The 18,114-nt window shown below is 42.5% G+C and overlaps 2 protein-coding genes and 1 pseudogene across 2 annotated transcripts; 1 reads left to right on the top strand and 2 right to left on the bottom strand.

Moving 5' to 3' along the window:
* Positions 1 to 1,514: 1,514 nt before the first annotated feature.
* On the bottom strand, positions 1,515 to 5,754 carry NDUFA1 (NADH:ubiquinone oxidoreductase subunit A1). The gene is made up of 3 exons (XM_040265162.1): positions 4,494 to 5,754; positions 2,944 to 3,033; positions 1,515 to 1,663 (listed from the first exon to the last, which is right to left on the bottom strand). Exons 1-3 carry the CDS (start codon positions 4,593 to 4,595, stop codon positions 1,643 to 1,645), a joined length of 213 nt encoding a protein of 70 aa, XP_040121096.1. The 5' UTR covers positions 4,596 to 5,754; the 3' UTR covers positions 1,515 to 1,642.
* RNF113A (ring finger protein 113A) lies at positions 4,716 to 5,999 on the top strand. Its single transcript, XM_040265159.1, has one exon. It carries the CDS (start codon positions 4,911 to 4,913, stop codon positions 5,940 to 5,942), a length of 1,032 nt encoding a protein of 343 aa, XP_040121093.1. The 5' UTR covers positions 4,716 to 4,910; the 3' UTR covers positions 5,943 to 5,999.
* A 2,536-nt stretch (positions 6,000 to 8,535) lies between these two features.
* Positions 8,536 to 11,142, bottom strand: LOC120881454 (annotated as a pseudogene).
* Between the last annotated feature and the right edge of the window lie 6,972 nt (positions 11,143 to 18,114).

Below are 18,114 nucleotides of genomic sequence, written 5' to 3'. Positions count from 1 at the left end.
ATCATTTCCCAAGTGTCCTTTCAACTGGCCTTAAAAGCAGGTGAGTAGTGAATCTGAGGTCAGTAGCCAGATCACATCTGTCAGCGCTGCTATAAGAAAACCCTTCTAACTGCACTTTCAAAAAATCAAGAGAAACACGGGCTGCAAAGCATCACTATAGTCTTCTGGCTTCAAATTGTTTTAATCTGGTTCACTCCCTGGCAGTAGAGTATAAAAATAAGGCTAAATTTCATAGCAAGTGCTACCAAAAAGGGAGTTGAAGAATTCGGATGCTAATGCTGAACCTGACCAACTGATTTCTGTCACTTTGCAGCTCCTTGCTGTGACAAGCCCTGACGTTTATCTAAGGATGAATCTGCTAGTGGATAGGCCCCACCTAGAGGCCCATGGACAGAGAACAGACCTAAAAATCAATACATTTAGTGACAGATTTATTAATGTATTCCTCTCTGTACTACCTGCTCTCTCTCTACACCTGGTTACGCACTGGGTCTGAGGTTGTATAGACCAGAGGTTGTATTAAATTTGTAATCATGACCACAGCTTTCCTTTAAGGTGGCACAATATAGAGTATTCCTCTGAATGTGACTGCCACCTCGGTCCTCTGTAAGCACTGTCCTGTAAGATGAGGTCAACAGAAGCCACACAGTGCAGGTGTGTTTAAATTCACCAGTAGATCAAATGTTAAACTGGATTTAAAAAAAACCTGTTGTTGTTGTTTAGCTGCTCAGTCAAGTCTGACTCCTTTGCAACCCCACAAACTGTGGCCCACCAGGCCCCTCTGTCCATGGGGTTTCCTAGGCAAGAATATTGGGGTGGGTTGCCATTCCCTTCTCCAGGGGACCTTTCCGACCCAGGGATCAAACCTCCATCTCCTGCATTGGCAGGTGGATTCTTTACCATCTGGGAAGGCCTGGATAAAAGATGGGAGAAGAAAGGTAACTTAATTTTCTCACCTAGAGGTTCCGTGGTCACCTGGGGTGTTGATCTATACACATGGATTATCACCTTCTTCACAGTAGTTACACCTTTTCAGATCTTAATGTTATCTGGTTACCTTTAGCACTGGACATGCAATTCTTTATTTCAAATACATTCATTTTAATCAACATTATCATTGTTGCTGCTCTACATAATAAGCTAAAATAAGAATCAACACTTAAGTGACTACTATATGTGGATACAGGATACACGAATGATGAAGGTGCAGTCTGGAATTTTAAGCATATAGGGATTCACCCAGAAAAGGAACAAGGAAAAAAATACTACTATTTTCTGTATCCTTCTAGCAATCTCCGAAGAAACACTGTTTTCCAATATTTTAATACCTACTGCAAGAGTAGGAACTACCTTTGGACACATCATGCGCTGGGCAGTTATTGGTGCTTGGTGTAGATTACAGCTGTAATTTTACAAGCCTCAGTTGCCTTCTAGTTTTTTTAAAGTGATAACAATACATCGGGTAGACGTCTTGATCTTGTGTAGTATTATTTTAAAAAGTAAAGAAAACCTCGGATTTTATTTTTTATTTTTATTACACACTACAAAATACAATGCATGCTACACAATATGCTGCATAATCTACTAGCAGGGATAGAAGAGCATGACTGAGTTGTTCTTCATCAACCAGGAAAACGTGTCCTTAATCAATGTTCTCCAAACCCTGAAAAACAGTTTAAAAAGGAAAATGAGAGAATTCTGTTCTTCTCAAAGATGTACAATGACTCCTAGAACCTATAATGATTCCTAGTTTTCATTTTCTGACAGTAGCAAACATATCACTTAAAACTGTTTTTTAAAACAATAGCCAACATCAGGAAGAGATGATTAGCCTTATTCTACTTTTTTACAAATGAAAAAAGTTAAAAACAAACAAACAAACAACGAAGGCTCAGCCAGGTTAAAAGACCCTTGCTTAAGTCAGTCAGGAAGTAATAGAGTCAGAATTCAAGTTCAGGGACCACCCTCCCCTGCTCCCCCCCACCCCCGCAAAACTTTTGCCCTGTAGGCATGACACTTCAGAAGACCATTCTATCACACTCAGTTCACAACCAAATGCTTTAGAAACTATAGACTAAAAGTGTCATCAGTGATGACGTTTCTTCCAGGTTGTTAAAATAACACAGTCCAGGTATTCTGTTTCTATTGTAGGAATAATCTTTTTAAAGAATGAGGACAAACTTCTACAACATATAAGAACATACTATTAGGCCAAACCATATGGAAATGCTACTGTTTGACCATTTTAGACCCACAAAAAGTCATTTCGTGATTCAATCAAATATAAATCATAGTAATTCTTTAATGTACTGGTGCATGAATTGGCAAACCAATGGAGTACAAAAGAGTACATTAGTAAAACAGGCCCATGTGTATATGGAAATTTAGTTTACTACAGTATCTGAAACAAAAAAATGGACTGTTCTATATGATAATTCCTATAACTGGCTGTTTCTTGGAAAAAACTAAAGTTAAACCCTTGCTTCACATTATACCCCCAAATGACCTGTAGACAGGTCAGAGTACTAACTGTGAAAAAGGGGAAAGGACTGTTAATTGTATTTGGAGAAACTGTAGAAATATTTTTTAGAATCTTGGATGCGAAAGTCTTTTGTATCAATGTAAACTATGATAAACAGAACATCCAGATTAAAAATCTATCTGATGAAAGCCAGGATAAAGTAAAAAGGACAAATATAAAAGAGACAAAAGATTAACATCTGTAATGTATAATAAGAACCTTTGAAAATCAAAAAGAAAAAAGACAACAGAACAAGAAAGGATATAGGCAGACAATGCAGAGAATAAGATGATCATTAAGTATGTAAAAGGCACTGTGCTACTTTAATTTGCATTTTCCCAGTCTGCTGTAAGCCCTTTGGAAAACGTTAACCAGAATGCACCTCAACCCTGACAGGTGAGTTAGCATCAGAACCATCTTACCTTTGACACATAGTAACGGTTTACTCCAGAGACACGCCTATCTCTTTCCATCAAATACCACTGATATGAATAATGGGCAACCCTTTTTTCCTACAATGAAAGGAAATCATTATTGCAGTTTATAAAGGTGAGTGAGCCAACAGAGATATTAGAACTTTAATAAGTGACATTCCAGAAAAATGGAATCATCACTCATATAAAAACCAAATTAAGATAGAATCTTAAATAAAATCGGACCACTAAACTTTAGAATTAAGATGGTAACCACGATTTCTTACACTTTCTGTTTTAACCAGCATCATTTTCTTTTTCTTTCCTCTTTTTTTTTTTTTTTAAAGTCATGACTACTTGTTCCTTTTGGGGACACTGAGTTGAAAGAACAGCGGTAGGTCACAAGTGAAAGACAATCACAAAACCAGAAACCAAATACATTGATACTTTATGACTTCCCTGGTGGCTCAGATGGTAAAAGCATCTGCCCACGGGAGACCCGGGTTCGATCCCTAGGTTGGGAAGATCCCTTGGAGAAGGAAATGGCAACCCACTCCAGTATTCTTGCCTGGAAATCGCATGGACAGAGGAGCCTGCCAGGCTACAGTCCATGGGGTCGCAAAGAGTCAGACACGACCGAGCGACTTCACTTGACTTGACTTGACTAAAGAACTAGTTAGAGAGGAAAAGCACAATCCTAAAGTGAATAACAGGAGCTTGAGCTAAATTCCTAAAGGCTTGCAAGAGAAAGTGGGGGATTAAAAAAAATGTCAAGGTAAAAACCTAATTAAGGGGAATTCCCTGGCCTTCCAGTGATTAGGACTTGGCGCTTTCACAGCCAGTTACCCAGGTTCAATCCCAAGTCGAGGAACTGAGATTTCACAAACAGCGCGTCAAGGCCAAAAAAAAAAAAAAAACAAGACTAATTACATCAAGGCTAGGACAAAGTGAAAAACGAGAAGCTACAGAGATATGGATGCGAGAAATTAAAACCAAAATCCAGCCAGAAAAGAGACTTGGAGTGGAGGCAAGACTAATTGACGCCTCTCTCCTCTGCCTAGGTAGGGCTTTCCTGGTGGTTCAGACGGTAAAGAATCTGCCTGCAATGCAGGAGACCCCGGTTCGATCCCTAGGTCGGGAAGATCCCCTGGAGGATATGATAACCCACTCCAGTATTCTTGCCTGGAGAATTCTATGGACAGTGGAGCCTGGCGGGCTACAGTCCATGGGATTGCAGAGTCGGGCACGACTGAGTGACTAATACTTTCTATGTTCTTTCTCCTCTGCCTAGGAGTTTGGACTTAACCTCTTTTAATCCCCTACCTTTCCAGCCCCCAGTCTCTACTCCACCCTCCCGCCCTGGCTTAAATGGAATACGGTTCCGGACGGGTTTCGTTCCGCAAGTCTCCGCTTTTAGGCAATAAAAAAGACTGGCGAGGACGGATCTCAGTATTACCATCTCGGAGACAGCCTCCGGGTCCTAAGGGCCTCCAGACGCCACCATCCATTACGTAACGGCAGCGATGGAATCAGCCGCCGGGCCGGAGAAGCCGCCTTACCTTACCCCCGTTACTGAACCTGTGGATGCGCGCGGTGGCCATTCCCGGGATGAACAAGCACACGCCCATGACGGCGATCCCGGGGAGAACCTCGAACCACATCGCGACGCCGTTCCCGAGGCCAAACACTCCCTTACAGGTCCCTTAAAGGTGACCCGGCTTCGATCTCTTCCGGGTAAGCTCCGCGGCTGCGCGCGAGCAGGGCAGGAGTCACGTAAGCCTCCAGAGGAAGCGACGGGGCGCGGCAGGGCTCAAGAAGGGTGCCGCCCGCGCTCTCGCGCACTCCCTGCTCCCGCAGTCCTCTTTCTGCAGCAGATTTTGCATCAACTCGCAGTCGTGCGCCCGACGTGCAGTAACGCCAGCCAGCCCCGCGCCAGCCAGTAGACCATCGCCGTTTCGGACCTCAAGACTCTAAAAATGGCAGAGCAACTTTCCCCAGGAAAGACGACAGACCAGGTGTGCACCTTTCTTTTCAAAAAGCCTGGGCGAAAAGTGGCTGCAGGCCGCAGGAAGCGCCCAATCTGCAACCAGGAGTCCGGAGACAGCAGCAGCAGCAGTGACGAAGGGAACACTGTGGTTCGCCCGGAAAAGAAGCGAGCGGTCCACAATCCGATGATACAGAAGACTCGTGGCAGTGGTAAACAGAAGGTGGCATACGGCGACCTGAGTAGCGAGGAGGAGGAGGAGAACAAATCCGAGAGTCTCGGCGTGGTCTATAAGTCCACTCGCTCGGCGAAACCCGTGGGGCCAGAAGATATGGGGGCGACTGCTGTCTACGAGCTAGACACAGAGAAGGAGCGTGACGCACAAGCCATCTTTGAGCGCAGCCAGAAGATCCAGGAGGAGCTGAGGGGCAAGGAAGATGACAAGATCTATCGGGGAATCAATAATTATCAAAAATACATGAAACCCAAAGATACGTCTATGGGCAATGCTTCCTCCGGAATGGTGAGGAAGGGCCCCATCCGAGCTCCCGAGCATCTGCGTGCCACCGTGCGCTGGGATTACCAGCCCGACATTTGTAAGGACTACAAGGAGACTGGCTTTTGCGGCTTCGGAGACAGCTGCAAATTCCTCCATGACCGTTCAGATTACAAGCACGGGTGGCAGATCGAACGCGAGCTTGATGAGGGTCGCTATGGTGTCTATGAGGATGAAAACTATGAAGTGGGAAGCGATGAGGAGGAAATACCATTCAAGTGTTTCATCTGTCGCCAGACCTTCCAAAACCCAGTTGTCACCAAGTGCAGGCATTATTTCTGCGAGAGCTGCGCGCTGCAGCATTTCCGCACCACCCCGCGCTGCTATGTCTGTGACCAGCAGACCAATGGCGTCTTCAATCCAGCGAAAGAATTGATTGCTAAACTGGAGAAGCACCGAGCTGCAGAAGGGGGTGGTGCTTCAGATTTCCCAGAAGACCCCGATGACGATCCAGTTCCCATTACTTAAATTTTCCCTTTATTCTCAAATCTCAAAATAAACGTTTTGTTGTTTTGGAAATTTTAACTCTTGTCCTTCCTTTCTAGGGAAAGTGAGTGAGAAGAAAAGGTGGGTGGTGAAGTGGGGTCCTGGATGGATGGCTTGCAAAAGCATCAAGGTAGGTAAAATCTGGAGTTTTACCTGGTATAAATGCTGCCTGTGTGTAACAGTTACTTTTCATAACCCTTTTACATAAATTTGGGGGATGGGAGAAGTTCAACAAAAGAGCTAGAATTTGCTTGAAGTGACCAAAGCTGTGATAAAAACAAGAACTGAACCTATTTATTATATCACAATTAGGCATCACTTAATAATTTATGAAAGTATTTTCATGCATGATATTTTGGGAGCCTGTAGTACTTCAAAATACACCCCAGCCAAGGTGTGTGTGTGTGTTAGGGGTTGGGGGAGCAGTAAGAGTGGGAGAATTAGGATGGAGGACCGGTAGCTAGCCCTGCAATCTGTGTATGGGGACTGCTCCTTGCTCTCCTTGAAGCATAGGAGAGCATTAACTCCTTCCATGGATGATTGAAATGGTCTGTGCTCCGGGGTCCAATATGATAGCCACTAGCTTCATGTGGCTGTTGAACATTTGAAATGTAGCTGGTAGTGACCCTATGCAGTTCTGGACTGAACTTGTGAACCTGCAGAAGGCAAAAACCTAACATTTTATAATCCAGTGTCTGAAACTGTTTTCATAGAGCTGATCATGCCCTATTAATCTATGTACCTGTTTTCCCAACTAGCCTGTGAATTCCTCAGTGACCAGGCCAGTGCTTGGCATACAATAAGCACTTAATAAATAAACTCAGGTCTGAAAAAGGAGATCGGGGCCAAAGCCTTGAACCCAAGCCGAGGAGCTTTGACTATATTCTGTAGGTAAAGAGATTTGGGGAGGGGAACACAATCAAACTTTTTTTTTAATGTAACTATGGTTACAGGCTATCAGACTGCAGCAAGATGGAAGGCAGGGAGGCCAGTTAGGACAAATGACTAGTAAATTTTTATTGATCTGACTAGAATTTGGGCTGATCCCAGGGAAAAGATGTAAGAATAAATTGTGGGTTAGAGTTTTTATATTCATATACATTAATCTATTTAAAGATATTCTTTGAGGAGCCACCCTTGTCAGGCACTGTGCCTAGCATACGGGATATTAGCAAGGAAGATAGACATAGCCCCTGACCTCATGGAGCTGGACATCACACAGTGCAGGTCTGATGAGTACAAAAACAAAAGTGTACTGGGCTGACCTCTCAGGATTAAGCCAATTCCAGCCCTTGAGAGAATTCAGAATCAAAGTCATTTCATACAATGTCATATATTCTTTAACAGAATGTATTAAGTACAGTGGGGATACATCAGAAGCCTAGCGGGAAAAGGGCTTAAGAAAGTATGACACAGAAAACAGCATTTAAGGGATGAGACCGAAAAAAAAAAAAAAAAACCAGAAATGAAAGAAAAAGTTGTAGAGGCAGTTGGAGAAAGAGAAACTTAGGTGGCGCTAGTGGTAGATAAACTACCTGCCAATGCAGAAGATGTAAAATGACGTAGGTTCGATCCCTGAGTCAGGAAGATCCTCTGGAGCATGGCAACCCACTCCTGTATTCTTGCCTGGAGATTCCCTTGGACAGAGGAGCCTGAGGGCTACAGTCCATAGGGTCACAGAGAGTTGGACACAGGTAAAGCAACTTAACACACACACTGAGGTGGAAGGCAAAGTAAACTGTTCTAACAAGTGTTATGGAAAGAAACAGGACAATGAGTAGCAAAAATCGTGGTGTGCTCAAGGTATTTTTCATGTTTACAAAGTTTATGATTAAAATTTTTAAAAGAACTATTTTTATTACTCTAATTAAATGGTGCAACTTCATTTCATAGGTGAAAACTAAATAGTTCTTACAAATTAGAAAAAAATTAAATATGGGGGTGGTTCCCTGGTGGCCTAGTGGTTAGGACTCTGGGCTTCCACTGCCATGGCCCGGGTTCAATTCATGGTCAGGGAACTGAGATCCCGCAAGCCTTGCGGCATAGCCAAAAATAAATAAAATAAATATGGGGGGATAAAAAGCATGCCAGCCGAGATGAGTTGCAGCTGGACCCTAAAGGCGCTAACCTAGTCTGAGAGTTCAGAGGAGGCTTCCCTAGGAGATGACCCTCAACTGGAGACCTGTAAATGGGGATTAGGAAGAGTATCCAAGTCAGAGGGTCAGTAGATACTAAGGACCTGAAGTGAGAGACTGGCTTCACCTAAGAACTCCAAGCAGTCCAGGATGCTTGAGGAAAAAGACAGGTGGCCAGGTAGTCAGGGCCAAAGAACAGCCACCTTGCTATCATGTTAAGGACTCTGGACTTTATCAGAAAGGCAAAGCAATGCCATCAAAAGGTTTTAAGAAAGAAAGTGAGCTGATCAGATTTGAATTTTAAAAAGATAAAATTCAGTGTGGGGAATGGACTGTAGAATCTGGACACAAGACAGACCAGTCTGGAGGCTGGTGCACCAGTCCACGTGATATCATGGCAGACTGGACTAGACTGGGGACTGCAGACATTCATTTAATAATTTTTTTTTTTACCATTCTAAAGCCTTTATTAGCATCAGGTAGATTATTTCATTATAACTTCTTAACTTCAAGACAGCCATTGAAATAACTTGCTGGAGGTTACCTAAGGCCCATAGGAGCAAAATCTCAGTCTGGGATTGGGTAGATAAATACCAAAAGATTAATGTACCCCAATTAAAGGAGCAAAGCTACTGTACAGTAGGTCTCCATACATATCTTAAGTACACAGGTGCCTTGCAAACCTCAAATGCACAAGACCTCCTTTTATATAGTTTGATATTTATAATACATGAATACAACTGAGTTTCTCTGGTGACATTTGTCAATGGAAGTTGAAGCATTTAAAAAGGTTTGTCATTATGTAATGATGGTGCCTAAAACCTCTATTTCTATGGTATTTTTGTGAATTGCTAAGTTTTATTGACTTTTTAATTCTAATGGCATTAATTATAGAAAACTGTACAAGTAAGTTGAGAGTACTAAAATAAGCAAATGAAATACTTTTTCCAGTTTAGAATTTTCAAATCAGGACTGTCTCTTCCAAACATTCAGGCATTTTTTTTTCTTTTTAGGAATGGGAAGGAGTAAAATTGATAGGAATAGTGTGAAGAAAAGCCATCTTTTCAATGTAGTCTTTAAAAAAATGACATAAAACCTTCTCTATATTTGAGCATATAAACCTCATATAGGAGAATTCTAACCATTACAAAGTTAAATCTAAAACATTCAAGCATGACAGCATAAAAATATTCAAAAAACTTGATTTGGGTTACTATATAATTCCATAAAGCTAAAGTTACATTTAAATATAAACTTTCAGTAAATATGGCAACAACAAACATCAAAAGCATATTTGCCAGCAGTTTCCCATACCTCTGTATAAAATAGTATTCCAAAGAAGCATGACTGGATAGCAGAATTACCCATTTTTCCTAAGACTTTCATCACCAGTATCACCCTATGCCCCACTATTGTTGGGTGAAGTGCAAGTTATCATGAGATGCTTTTTCCCTTTGAAAAAAGGAGAAACTAAGGAAGAAAATTTTAAAACATAGATTTAAGACTTATCTGTGGATGAGCCAAAACACCCCAACTTGTCTACATTTTAGTAAATGTCAGGCAAATTGAAGTAGTTTCTGTCCCAGTAGCTGCCAGAATAAAGCCAGTCCTGGGCTCCGCTATAGGGATTAGGGCCTTGATGGAACCACCTCGTCTGCCAGTCCTGACTTGGACCTGTTCTTGCGTGCCACTCTTTGTTTCTCCTCGAGTCGCTTTTTTCTTCACTGGCTTGATCCATTTCCCTGTTCTCCATGGCTCTGATGTCAGGTCGCAGCCTGCAGTCTGCCTTAGGAAGCATGCTCTCCATCTCCTTGTCTACTTCATTCAAAACCACTGCAAAGCTAGTAAAATTATACATCTGGGCCAAATTCGGAGGCCGCGGGGCTATTTGCCACAGGAGAACGCTCCCAGGGATGACAAACACGCTCTGGAATTCTGGCACTGGCATTTCATCCGACTCCTCAGAAGCACTCACCTGTTTGCTGTTCTTCTTCTCCTCAGTATTTTTCTTATCATTTTTTTGGTAAGCATCAAATGTGGCCAGGTCAACACAGTATAAACATTCTGTCTACTTCCCATAGAGAGCACAGAGCTTCTTTCTGCTTTTATCTTGAATGTAGCCTTCAACTATGTGTAATTCTTTACCAAAAAGACGGCATGGCTTAAAATTCAACACGCATTTGTCCCCAGTCTTGTGGTTTGTGATCTCCACATTCCCATACTGCTGCATCCAGAGCTTTCCCACAATGATGTTGTGCACACAGCAGGTAGGATTCGTCCACGTATATGCTTCATTGTGTTCAAGAAGCTCCAATGTCATGGTTCCTTTGGGTTCTGCTTCTATGCTTTTCCCCCAGAACTTCAGTTTGGGATAGATTGAGCCATGAGAGATGAAATCATTGTTTAATCCTTCAGCACGAAATGCACTAATGGGTGGGTGATGGCTGACCTGCTCAGAGATGAGTCTGAAACCAAGGTCATCTCAAACTAATTCATAAGTCTCTCCCAGAAGTGGGCTGAAAGGCTTTCCAGTGCGTTCCCACTGAGAAACAACAGCAGAGACAGCAAAGGCAGCTACCCACTGCATCCCTTCCACAGGATCTGCAAACGAACTGGCCTTGTGGATGAGGTATGCATGCTCCATAAATTCAGTGAGTCGCTGGAGGAAGCTCAAAGGCTCATTAAATATAACTGGCATGGTGATTGTGGAGAGTTCCATTCTGATACATTTTCTGAGGCTGCTCCAGATACTGAAGTCATTTCTGGAAAACATAGGGGAGGGCAAGCTGGTTCTGTGTTTTTTGATGCCTTTGGAGAACGCGTCTCCACCACCAGAGTCCTTACCTTCCGACATTCTGTGCTGTCTACTGCTTGGGTGCTCTGCTTCCTCTTCCAAGGAGTGCGTGGTCAGTCACTGCTTCCAGTCTGCTCAGGGACGGGACTCGCCCTCACTAAAGTTGCTCAGAGGCGGGGAGCCTTTGACCAGAGACTGCTCTAATTCGTGATGTTCAGTGGCTAGAGTCGCCAGCGCTTCTGATAAAATTTTGTTTTTTTTCTCGTTCCTGTTCCAATTTCAAATTCCTCCCCTGGGGCGGGGCCGGAGCTCTCCCTGGCTACGCACGTCGCCTGGTGCTGCTCGCGAGGCCCGGGGCTACTCGAGGCTCCCGCAGGAAAGCGCTCGGCCTGTCCTTCCGCCTTTTTTCCAGCCCAGCCGGGAGGCGCGATCCAGGGCGACACCGCAAGGTCTCCCTAAGTCACCTTTGCGCGGCCTGCGCCCGGCTCTGGAGAGGTTGAGACGCGGCCCAGGACCAACGCCCGGGCCGCCCTGGCCCCTCGGCTGCACCGCCGCCCTCTGGTGTTCCCACTGGCCTAATAAATAGTTTTTGAGCACCCACTACATACCAGGCATTGAGTTATGTACTGGAAAGGAAAATCACTCAGTCGTGTCCGACTCTTTGCGAGTCTCGGACTGTAGCCTACCAGGCTCCTCCATCCACAGAATTTTCCAGAGCAAGACTACTGGGGTGAGTTGCCATTTCCTTCTCCAGAGGATCTTCCCAACCCGGGAATCGAACCCAGGTCTCCCTCACTGCGGGCAGACGCTTTACCATCTGAGCCACCGAGTCAGGTCCTATGCACTGGAGATACAGCCAAAGCAAAGGCACTCGAATCCCCACACTCTAGCACTTACGTGAGAGAGCGTAGCAGAACCGCACATGCATAATATATAATAAATGGAGCTAAGTGCTATAAAGAACACTGGAGCAAGGTAAGGGGATGAGAGAGCAGTGGGCAGCGCGGAGGGGCATGTTATTGTATATAGGGTGGTCAGAGAGGATCTCTTTCTGATAAGGTGACATTATTTGAGCAGAGACCTAAATGAAGCACATAATCTGGGAGAACAGCATTCCAGACAGAAGACACTCAGTACAAAAACCCTGAGGCAGGAAAGTGCCCAATTTGTCCTGAGAACAGTGAGGAAGAAATTTAATGATCTGTTTTGGGGAGCCCATACAGAATGAACTCAAGGAAGAGGAAAGAACTCTAAGATGAGATAAGAGAAGTAATGGGGGGTGAGGGCAGACTGTACAGCTTTATGAGCCATTGCAAGAACTTGAGGTTTTATTTTCAGTGACAAGGAGGGTCACTGGGAGGTTTTAAGCAGAGGACTCACACGATCTGACACTGGCTTTAGAAAGGATCCTTCTGAAACTTATGGGGGTAGTGGAAATGTTTTATGTCTTAACTGGGGTGTATGTTACACTAGTGTCTACATTTGTCAAACTCATTGGAATGTACATGTATGTGCATTTCATTGTGTGTGATTAATATTTCATTAAGAAATACCTTCAAGTCAAAGGAGAAAACAGAAACTGGTTGCTATGTAGAAAATACTCCAGGGTAGGCAGGTCAAGGGATGAAGCGGAGAGATCAGAAGGCTACTGCTATTGTCCAGGTGAGAGAGAGCAAGTGCCTCAAACCAGGTGGTGATGAGAAGGGGTCAGATTCTAGATGTAGTCTGAAGGTAAAACTGACAAGGTGTCTTGGCAGGTTAGATATGAGGTGTAAAATAAAGAGAAGAGTCAAGGTGACTCCAAGATTTTTGACTTGAGTAACTGGGTGGAAAGTGGTACCATTTAGTGAGATGGAGAGAGGCACATACAGAAAAGTACATAAAATACAACTTTGCAGTATAACAACTAGCTACATAGGAAGCCTTGGCATAACCACCACCCAGGTCAAGAAATACAAAAGTAACAATGCTCAAGAAGCCCCTCAAGTATCCGGATTCTCCAGATGGCACACACAGGTAACCACTCTGCTGATTTTTATGGTAATCACCCTCTTGCTCTTTTTACATTGATCTTCCTCTTTAGCTATTTCTCTCTCCTTCCCTCTCGCCAAACCAAGAATAATATATACTTAGTATCTCTCATTTTCTTATAACAGTTTTACTGAGATACAACTTACATATCATATATTCACCGTTTTAAAATATGCCCTTGAGTGGCTTTTATTCACAAGTATATTCACAAGGTTGTGCAGCCATCCCCACTATAATTTCAGAACATTTTCTCAATACTTCAAAAAGAAAAGCCTACCCTATATCTGAAACTAACACAATAGTGTAAATCAACTATGTTCCAATAAAATTAAATTTTAAAAATTTTTCTAATAATAAAAAAGAAAAGCATACCCATTAACAGTCATTCTTCATCTCCCCAGTCATCCAGCAATCTTTCTGTCTCTATATATTTGCCTTTCCTGGACATTTCGTATCAGTGGAATCATATTGGGTTGGCCCAAAAGTTCATTTGGGTTTTTTACGGAAAGCCTGGACTGAACTTTTGGGCCAACCCAATACAATGTGTGGCCTTTTGTGTCTGCCTGCTTTCATTTAGTGTGTTCTCAGGGTTCATCCATGTTGTCGAGTATATCAATACATTCCGTAATGTGGCTGAGTAATACTCCATTTTACGGAGATACTACCTTTTGTTTATCCATCTATCAATTGATGGACTTTAGATTGTTTCCGTATTTTGGCTATTATGAGTAATGATACATTCATGGACACATACTTCTGTGTTTAGGTGTATTTTCATTTCTCTTGGGGAGATATATAGGAGTGGAAATGCTGTTATATGGTTAACTGCTTAACCTTTTTAAAACTTTTTTAACTGAAGTGAAATTCACATAACATGAAATTAACCAGTTTAAAGTGAACAGTTTGGTGGCATTCACAATGTTGTGAAACTACTGTGCGTGTGTGCTCAGTCGCTTCAGTCGTGTCCAACTCCTTGTGACTCCATGGACTATAGCCCGCCAGGCTCTGCTGTCCATGGGATTCTCCAGGCAAGAATACTGGAGTGGGTTGCCATGCCCTCCTCCAGGGGATCTTCCCAACTCAGGCATCTCTATGTCCCCTGCATTGGCAGGCAGGTTTTTTACCACTAGCATCACCTAGGAAGCCCTATGAAACTACTAGCTCTATATAATTCCAAAACATTTTCATCACCCCAGAAGAAAACCTCATACCCATTAAGTAAATGCTCCTGAGTCTCTCCTCTCAGCATCTTCTGGCAACCACCAATCTTCATTGTTTCCATGGGTTTAGCTATTCTAGATACTTCATGTAAGAGGAATCATACAGTATGTAGTCTTGTGTCTGGCTTTCACTTAATACAATGTTTTCAAGGTTCTTTCACACTGTAGTATGTATATGTATCAGCACTTCCTTTTTAAGCTGAATAATAGTCCATTGTATGTATACACCACAATTTATTATCCGTCTTTCTGTTGATGGATATTTTTGTATTTTCCACCTTTTGTCAATTGTGAATAGTGCTGCTCTGAAAAATGAGTGTATATATCGTTGAGTACCTGTTTTTCAATTCTTTTGAGTATTCACCTAGGAGTAGATTTGCTGGGTCATATGGTAATGCTCTCTTTAACTTTTTGAAGCACTGGCAAACTGTCTTCTTTTAGCAGCTAAGGCATTTTATTTAGGAAACCCGAACAAACTTTTTTTTTTTAATTTACGTATTTTTAATTGAAGGATAATTGCTTTACAGTATTGTGTTGGTTTCTTCCATGTGTCAACATGAATCAGCCATAGGTATACATATGTCCCCTCCCTCTTGAACTTCCCTCCCACCCCTCTATGTCTGAACAAAGTTTTGGCCAACCCAATATATTCCCACCAGCAGTGTAAGAGGGCTCCACTTTCTCCACATCACCAGCACTTGTTATTTCCCTTTTTCTTAACAGCAATCCTAGTAGGTGTGAAGCAGTATCTCATCATGGCTTGGATTTGTACTTTCCTAATGATTATACAGTGGAAATGAGAAATAGATTTAAGGGACTAGATCTGATAGATAGAGTGCCTGTGGTGAACTATGGACGGAGGTTCGTGACATTGTACAGGAGACAGGGAGCAAGACCATCCCCATGGAAAAGAAATGCAAAAAACCAAATGGCTGTCTGGGGAGGCCTTAGAAATAGCTGTGAAAAGAAGAGAAGCAAAAAGCAAAGGAGAAAAGGAAAGATATAATGCAGATCTGAATGCAGAGTTCCAGAGAATAGCAAGGAGAGATAAGAAAGCCTTCCTCAGCGATCAATGCAAAGAAATAGAGGAAAACAACAGAATGGGAAAGACTAGAGATCTCTTCAAGAAAATTAGAGATACCAAGGGAACATTTCATGCAAAGATGGGCTCGATAAAGGACAGAAATGGTATGGACCTAAAAGAACCAGAAGATATTAAGAAGAGGGCAAGAATACACAGAAGAACTGTACAAAAAAGATCTTCATGACCAAGGTAATCACGGTGGTGTGATCACCTACCTAGAGCCAGACATCCTGGAATGTGAAGTCAAGTGGACCTTAGAAAGCATCACTACGAACAAAGCTAGTGGAAGTGATGGAATTCCAGTGGAGCTATTTCAAATCCTGAAAGATGATGCTGTGAAAGTGCTGCCCTCAATATGCCAGCAAATTTGGAAAACTCAGCAGCGGCCACAGGACTGGAAAAGGTCAGTTTTCATTCCAATCCCAAAGAAAGGCAATGACAAAGAATGATCAAACTACCACACAATTGCACACATCTCACACACTAGCAAAGTAATGCTCAAAATTCTCCAAGCCAGGCTTCAACAGTACGCAAACCGTGAACTTCCAGATGTGCAAGCTGGTTTTAGAAAAGGCAGAGGAACCAGAGATCAAATTGCCAACATCCACTGGATCATCAAAAAAGCAAGAGCATTCCAGAAAAACATCTATTTCTGCTTTATTGACTGTGCCAAAGCCTTTGCCTGTGTGGATCATGATAAACTGTGGAAAATTCTGAAAGAGATGGGACTCCAGGACCCCCTGACCTGCCTCTTGAGAAACCTGTATGCAGGTCAGGAAGCAACAGTTAGAACTGGACATGGAACAACAGACTAGTTCCAAATAGGAAAAGGAGTATATCAAGGCTGTATGTTGTCACCCTGCTTATTTAACTTCTATGCAGAGTACAGCATGAGAAACGCTGGGCTGGAAGAAGCACAAGCTGGAATCAAGAGTGCTGGGAGAAATAGCAATAACCTCAGATATGCAGATGACACCACCCTTATGGCAGAAAGTGAAGAGGAACTAAAAAGCTCAACATTCAGAAAACGAAGATCATGGCATCTGGTCCCATCACTTCATGGGAAATAGATGGGAAAACAGTGGAAACAGTGTCAGACTTTATTTTTTGGGGCTCCAAAATCACTGCAGATGGTGATTGCAGCCATGAAATTAAAAGATGCTTACTCCTTGGAAGGAAAGTTATGACCAACCTAGATAGCATATTCAAAAGCAAAGACATTACTTTGCCAACAAAGGTCCGTCTAGTCAAGGCTATAGTTTTTCCAGTAGTCATGTATTGATGTGAGAGTTGGACTATAAAGAGAGCTGAGCGCCAAAGAATTGATGCTTTTGAACTGTGGTGTTGGAGAAGACTCTTGGGAGTCCGTTGGACTGCAAGGAGATCCAACCAGTCCATCCTAAAGGAGATCAGTCCTGGGTGTTCTTTGGAAGGACTGATGCTAAAGCTGAAACTCCAATACTTTGGCCACCTCATGTGAAGAGTTGACTCACTGGAAAAGACTCTGATGCTGGGAGGGATTGGGGGCAGGAGGAGAAGAGGACGACAGAGGATGAGATGGCTGGATGGCATCACCGAATCGATGGACATGAGTTTGAGTGAACTCTGAGAGTTGGTGATGGACAGGGAGGCCTGGCATGCTGCAATTCATGGGGTTGCAAAGTGTCGGACATGACTGAGCGACTGAACTGAACTGAATGACTAATGACTGAGCATCTTTACATGTGCATGTTAGCCATTTATGTCATCTTTGGAGAACTGTCTATTCACGTCCTTTACCCAGTTTTTAATTGGGTTTTTTGATTCTGGTTGTTCATTTGTAAGAGTTCTTTATATATTCTACATACCAGGCCAATATCAGATATATAATATACAAAATTTTTCTCCCAATCTGAGTTGTCTTTTTACTTTCTTGTTGGTATTCTTTGAACCACAAAAGCTTTTAATTTTGATGGAGTACAATTTAACCACTTTTCTTGTTATTCATGCTTCTGGTGTCATATCTGAAAATACATTGATAAATCTGAAGTCATAGAGATTTACCCTTATGTTTTCAAGAGTTTTATAGTTGTAGCTCTTTCATTTAGGTTTTTGATCCATTTTAATTTTTGTGTATGGCATGATATAAGGGTTTGATTTCATTCTTCAGCCTGTGGCTATCCAGTGATCTAGCACCATTTGTTGAAAAGACCATTGAATGTTCTTGGTACTCTTTTAAAATGAATCAGTTGACTGTAGCCAAGTGGGCTTGTTTCTGGACTGTCAGTTCTACTCCATTTACTATATGTCTATTCTTATGCCAGTACCACAAGGTCTTGATTACTGTCATTTTATAGAAAGTTTTAAAACCAGAAGTGTGAACCTCCCTATTGTTTTGGATATTCTGGATCTCCAAAATTCCTTATGAATGTTTGAGTCAGCTCATCAACTTCTACAAATAAATCAGCTGGGATTTTAATAGAGATTTCACGGAATCTATAAATCAATTTAGGGATTATTTCCATCTAAATAATGTTAACTAATATGGGGAATTCTCTGGTGGTCCTGTGGTTAGGACTACATGCTTTCACTGCAGGGGGCCTGGGCTCAACCCCTCGTCAGGAACTAAGATCCTGAAAGCTGAGAGGCGGCAGGGCCAAAAATAAATAAATAAACAATGTTAATAGTAATCTAATCGAACTCAGTGAACATAGGATGGTTTTCCATTCATTTTAATCTTTATTTTCTTTTACAATTATTCAAGGTGTTCATTTGTAATCCTTTTTATCTGTATAGGATCAGCAGTAATATGCCCTCCTCATTTCTTTTGTTTTTTTCTTTTTTGGCCATGCTGCATGTCTTGTGGATATAAGTTAAACCCAGGCTGGGCAGTGAAATGCTAAGTTCTAAC

Source organism: Oryx dammah, unplaced genomic scaffold (genome assembly GCF_014754425.2).
Source record: "Oryx dammah isolate SB20612 unplaced genomic scaffold, SCBI_Odam_1.1 HiC_scaffold_23, whole genome shotgun sequence".
NCBI lineage: Eukaryota > Metazoa > Chordata > Mammalia > Artiodactyla > Bovidae > Oryx > Oryx dammah.
This window is presented reverse-complemented; position numbering and strand designations above follow the sequence as displayed.

Excerpts from the sequence above, each read along its gene's own strand:
- NDUFA1 (XM_040265162.1), bottom strand. The coding sequence starts at position 4,595 with ATGTGGTTCGAGGTTCTCCCCGGGATCGCCGTCATGGGCGTGTGCTTG. Across the intron at positions 3,034-4,493 it reads GGTTCAGTAACGGGGGTAAG|GAAAAAAGGGTTGCCCATTA; the intron begins GTAAGGCGGCTT and ends CTTTCATTGTAG. Across the intron at positions 1,664-2,943 it reads ACCGTTACTATGTGTCAAAG|GGTTTGGAGAACATTGATTA; the intron begins GTAAGATGGTTC and ends ACTGTTTTTCAG.
- RNF113A (XM_040265159.1), top strand. The coding sequence starts at position 4,911 with ATGGCAGAGCAACTTTCCCCAGGAAAGACGACAGACCAGGTGTGCACC.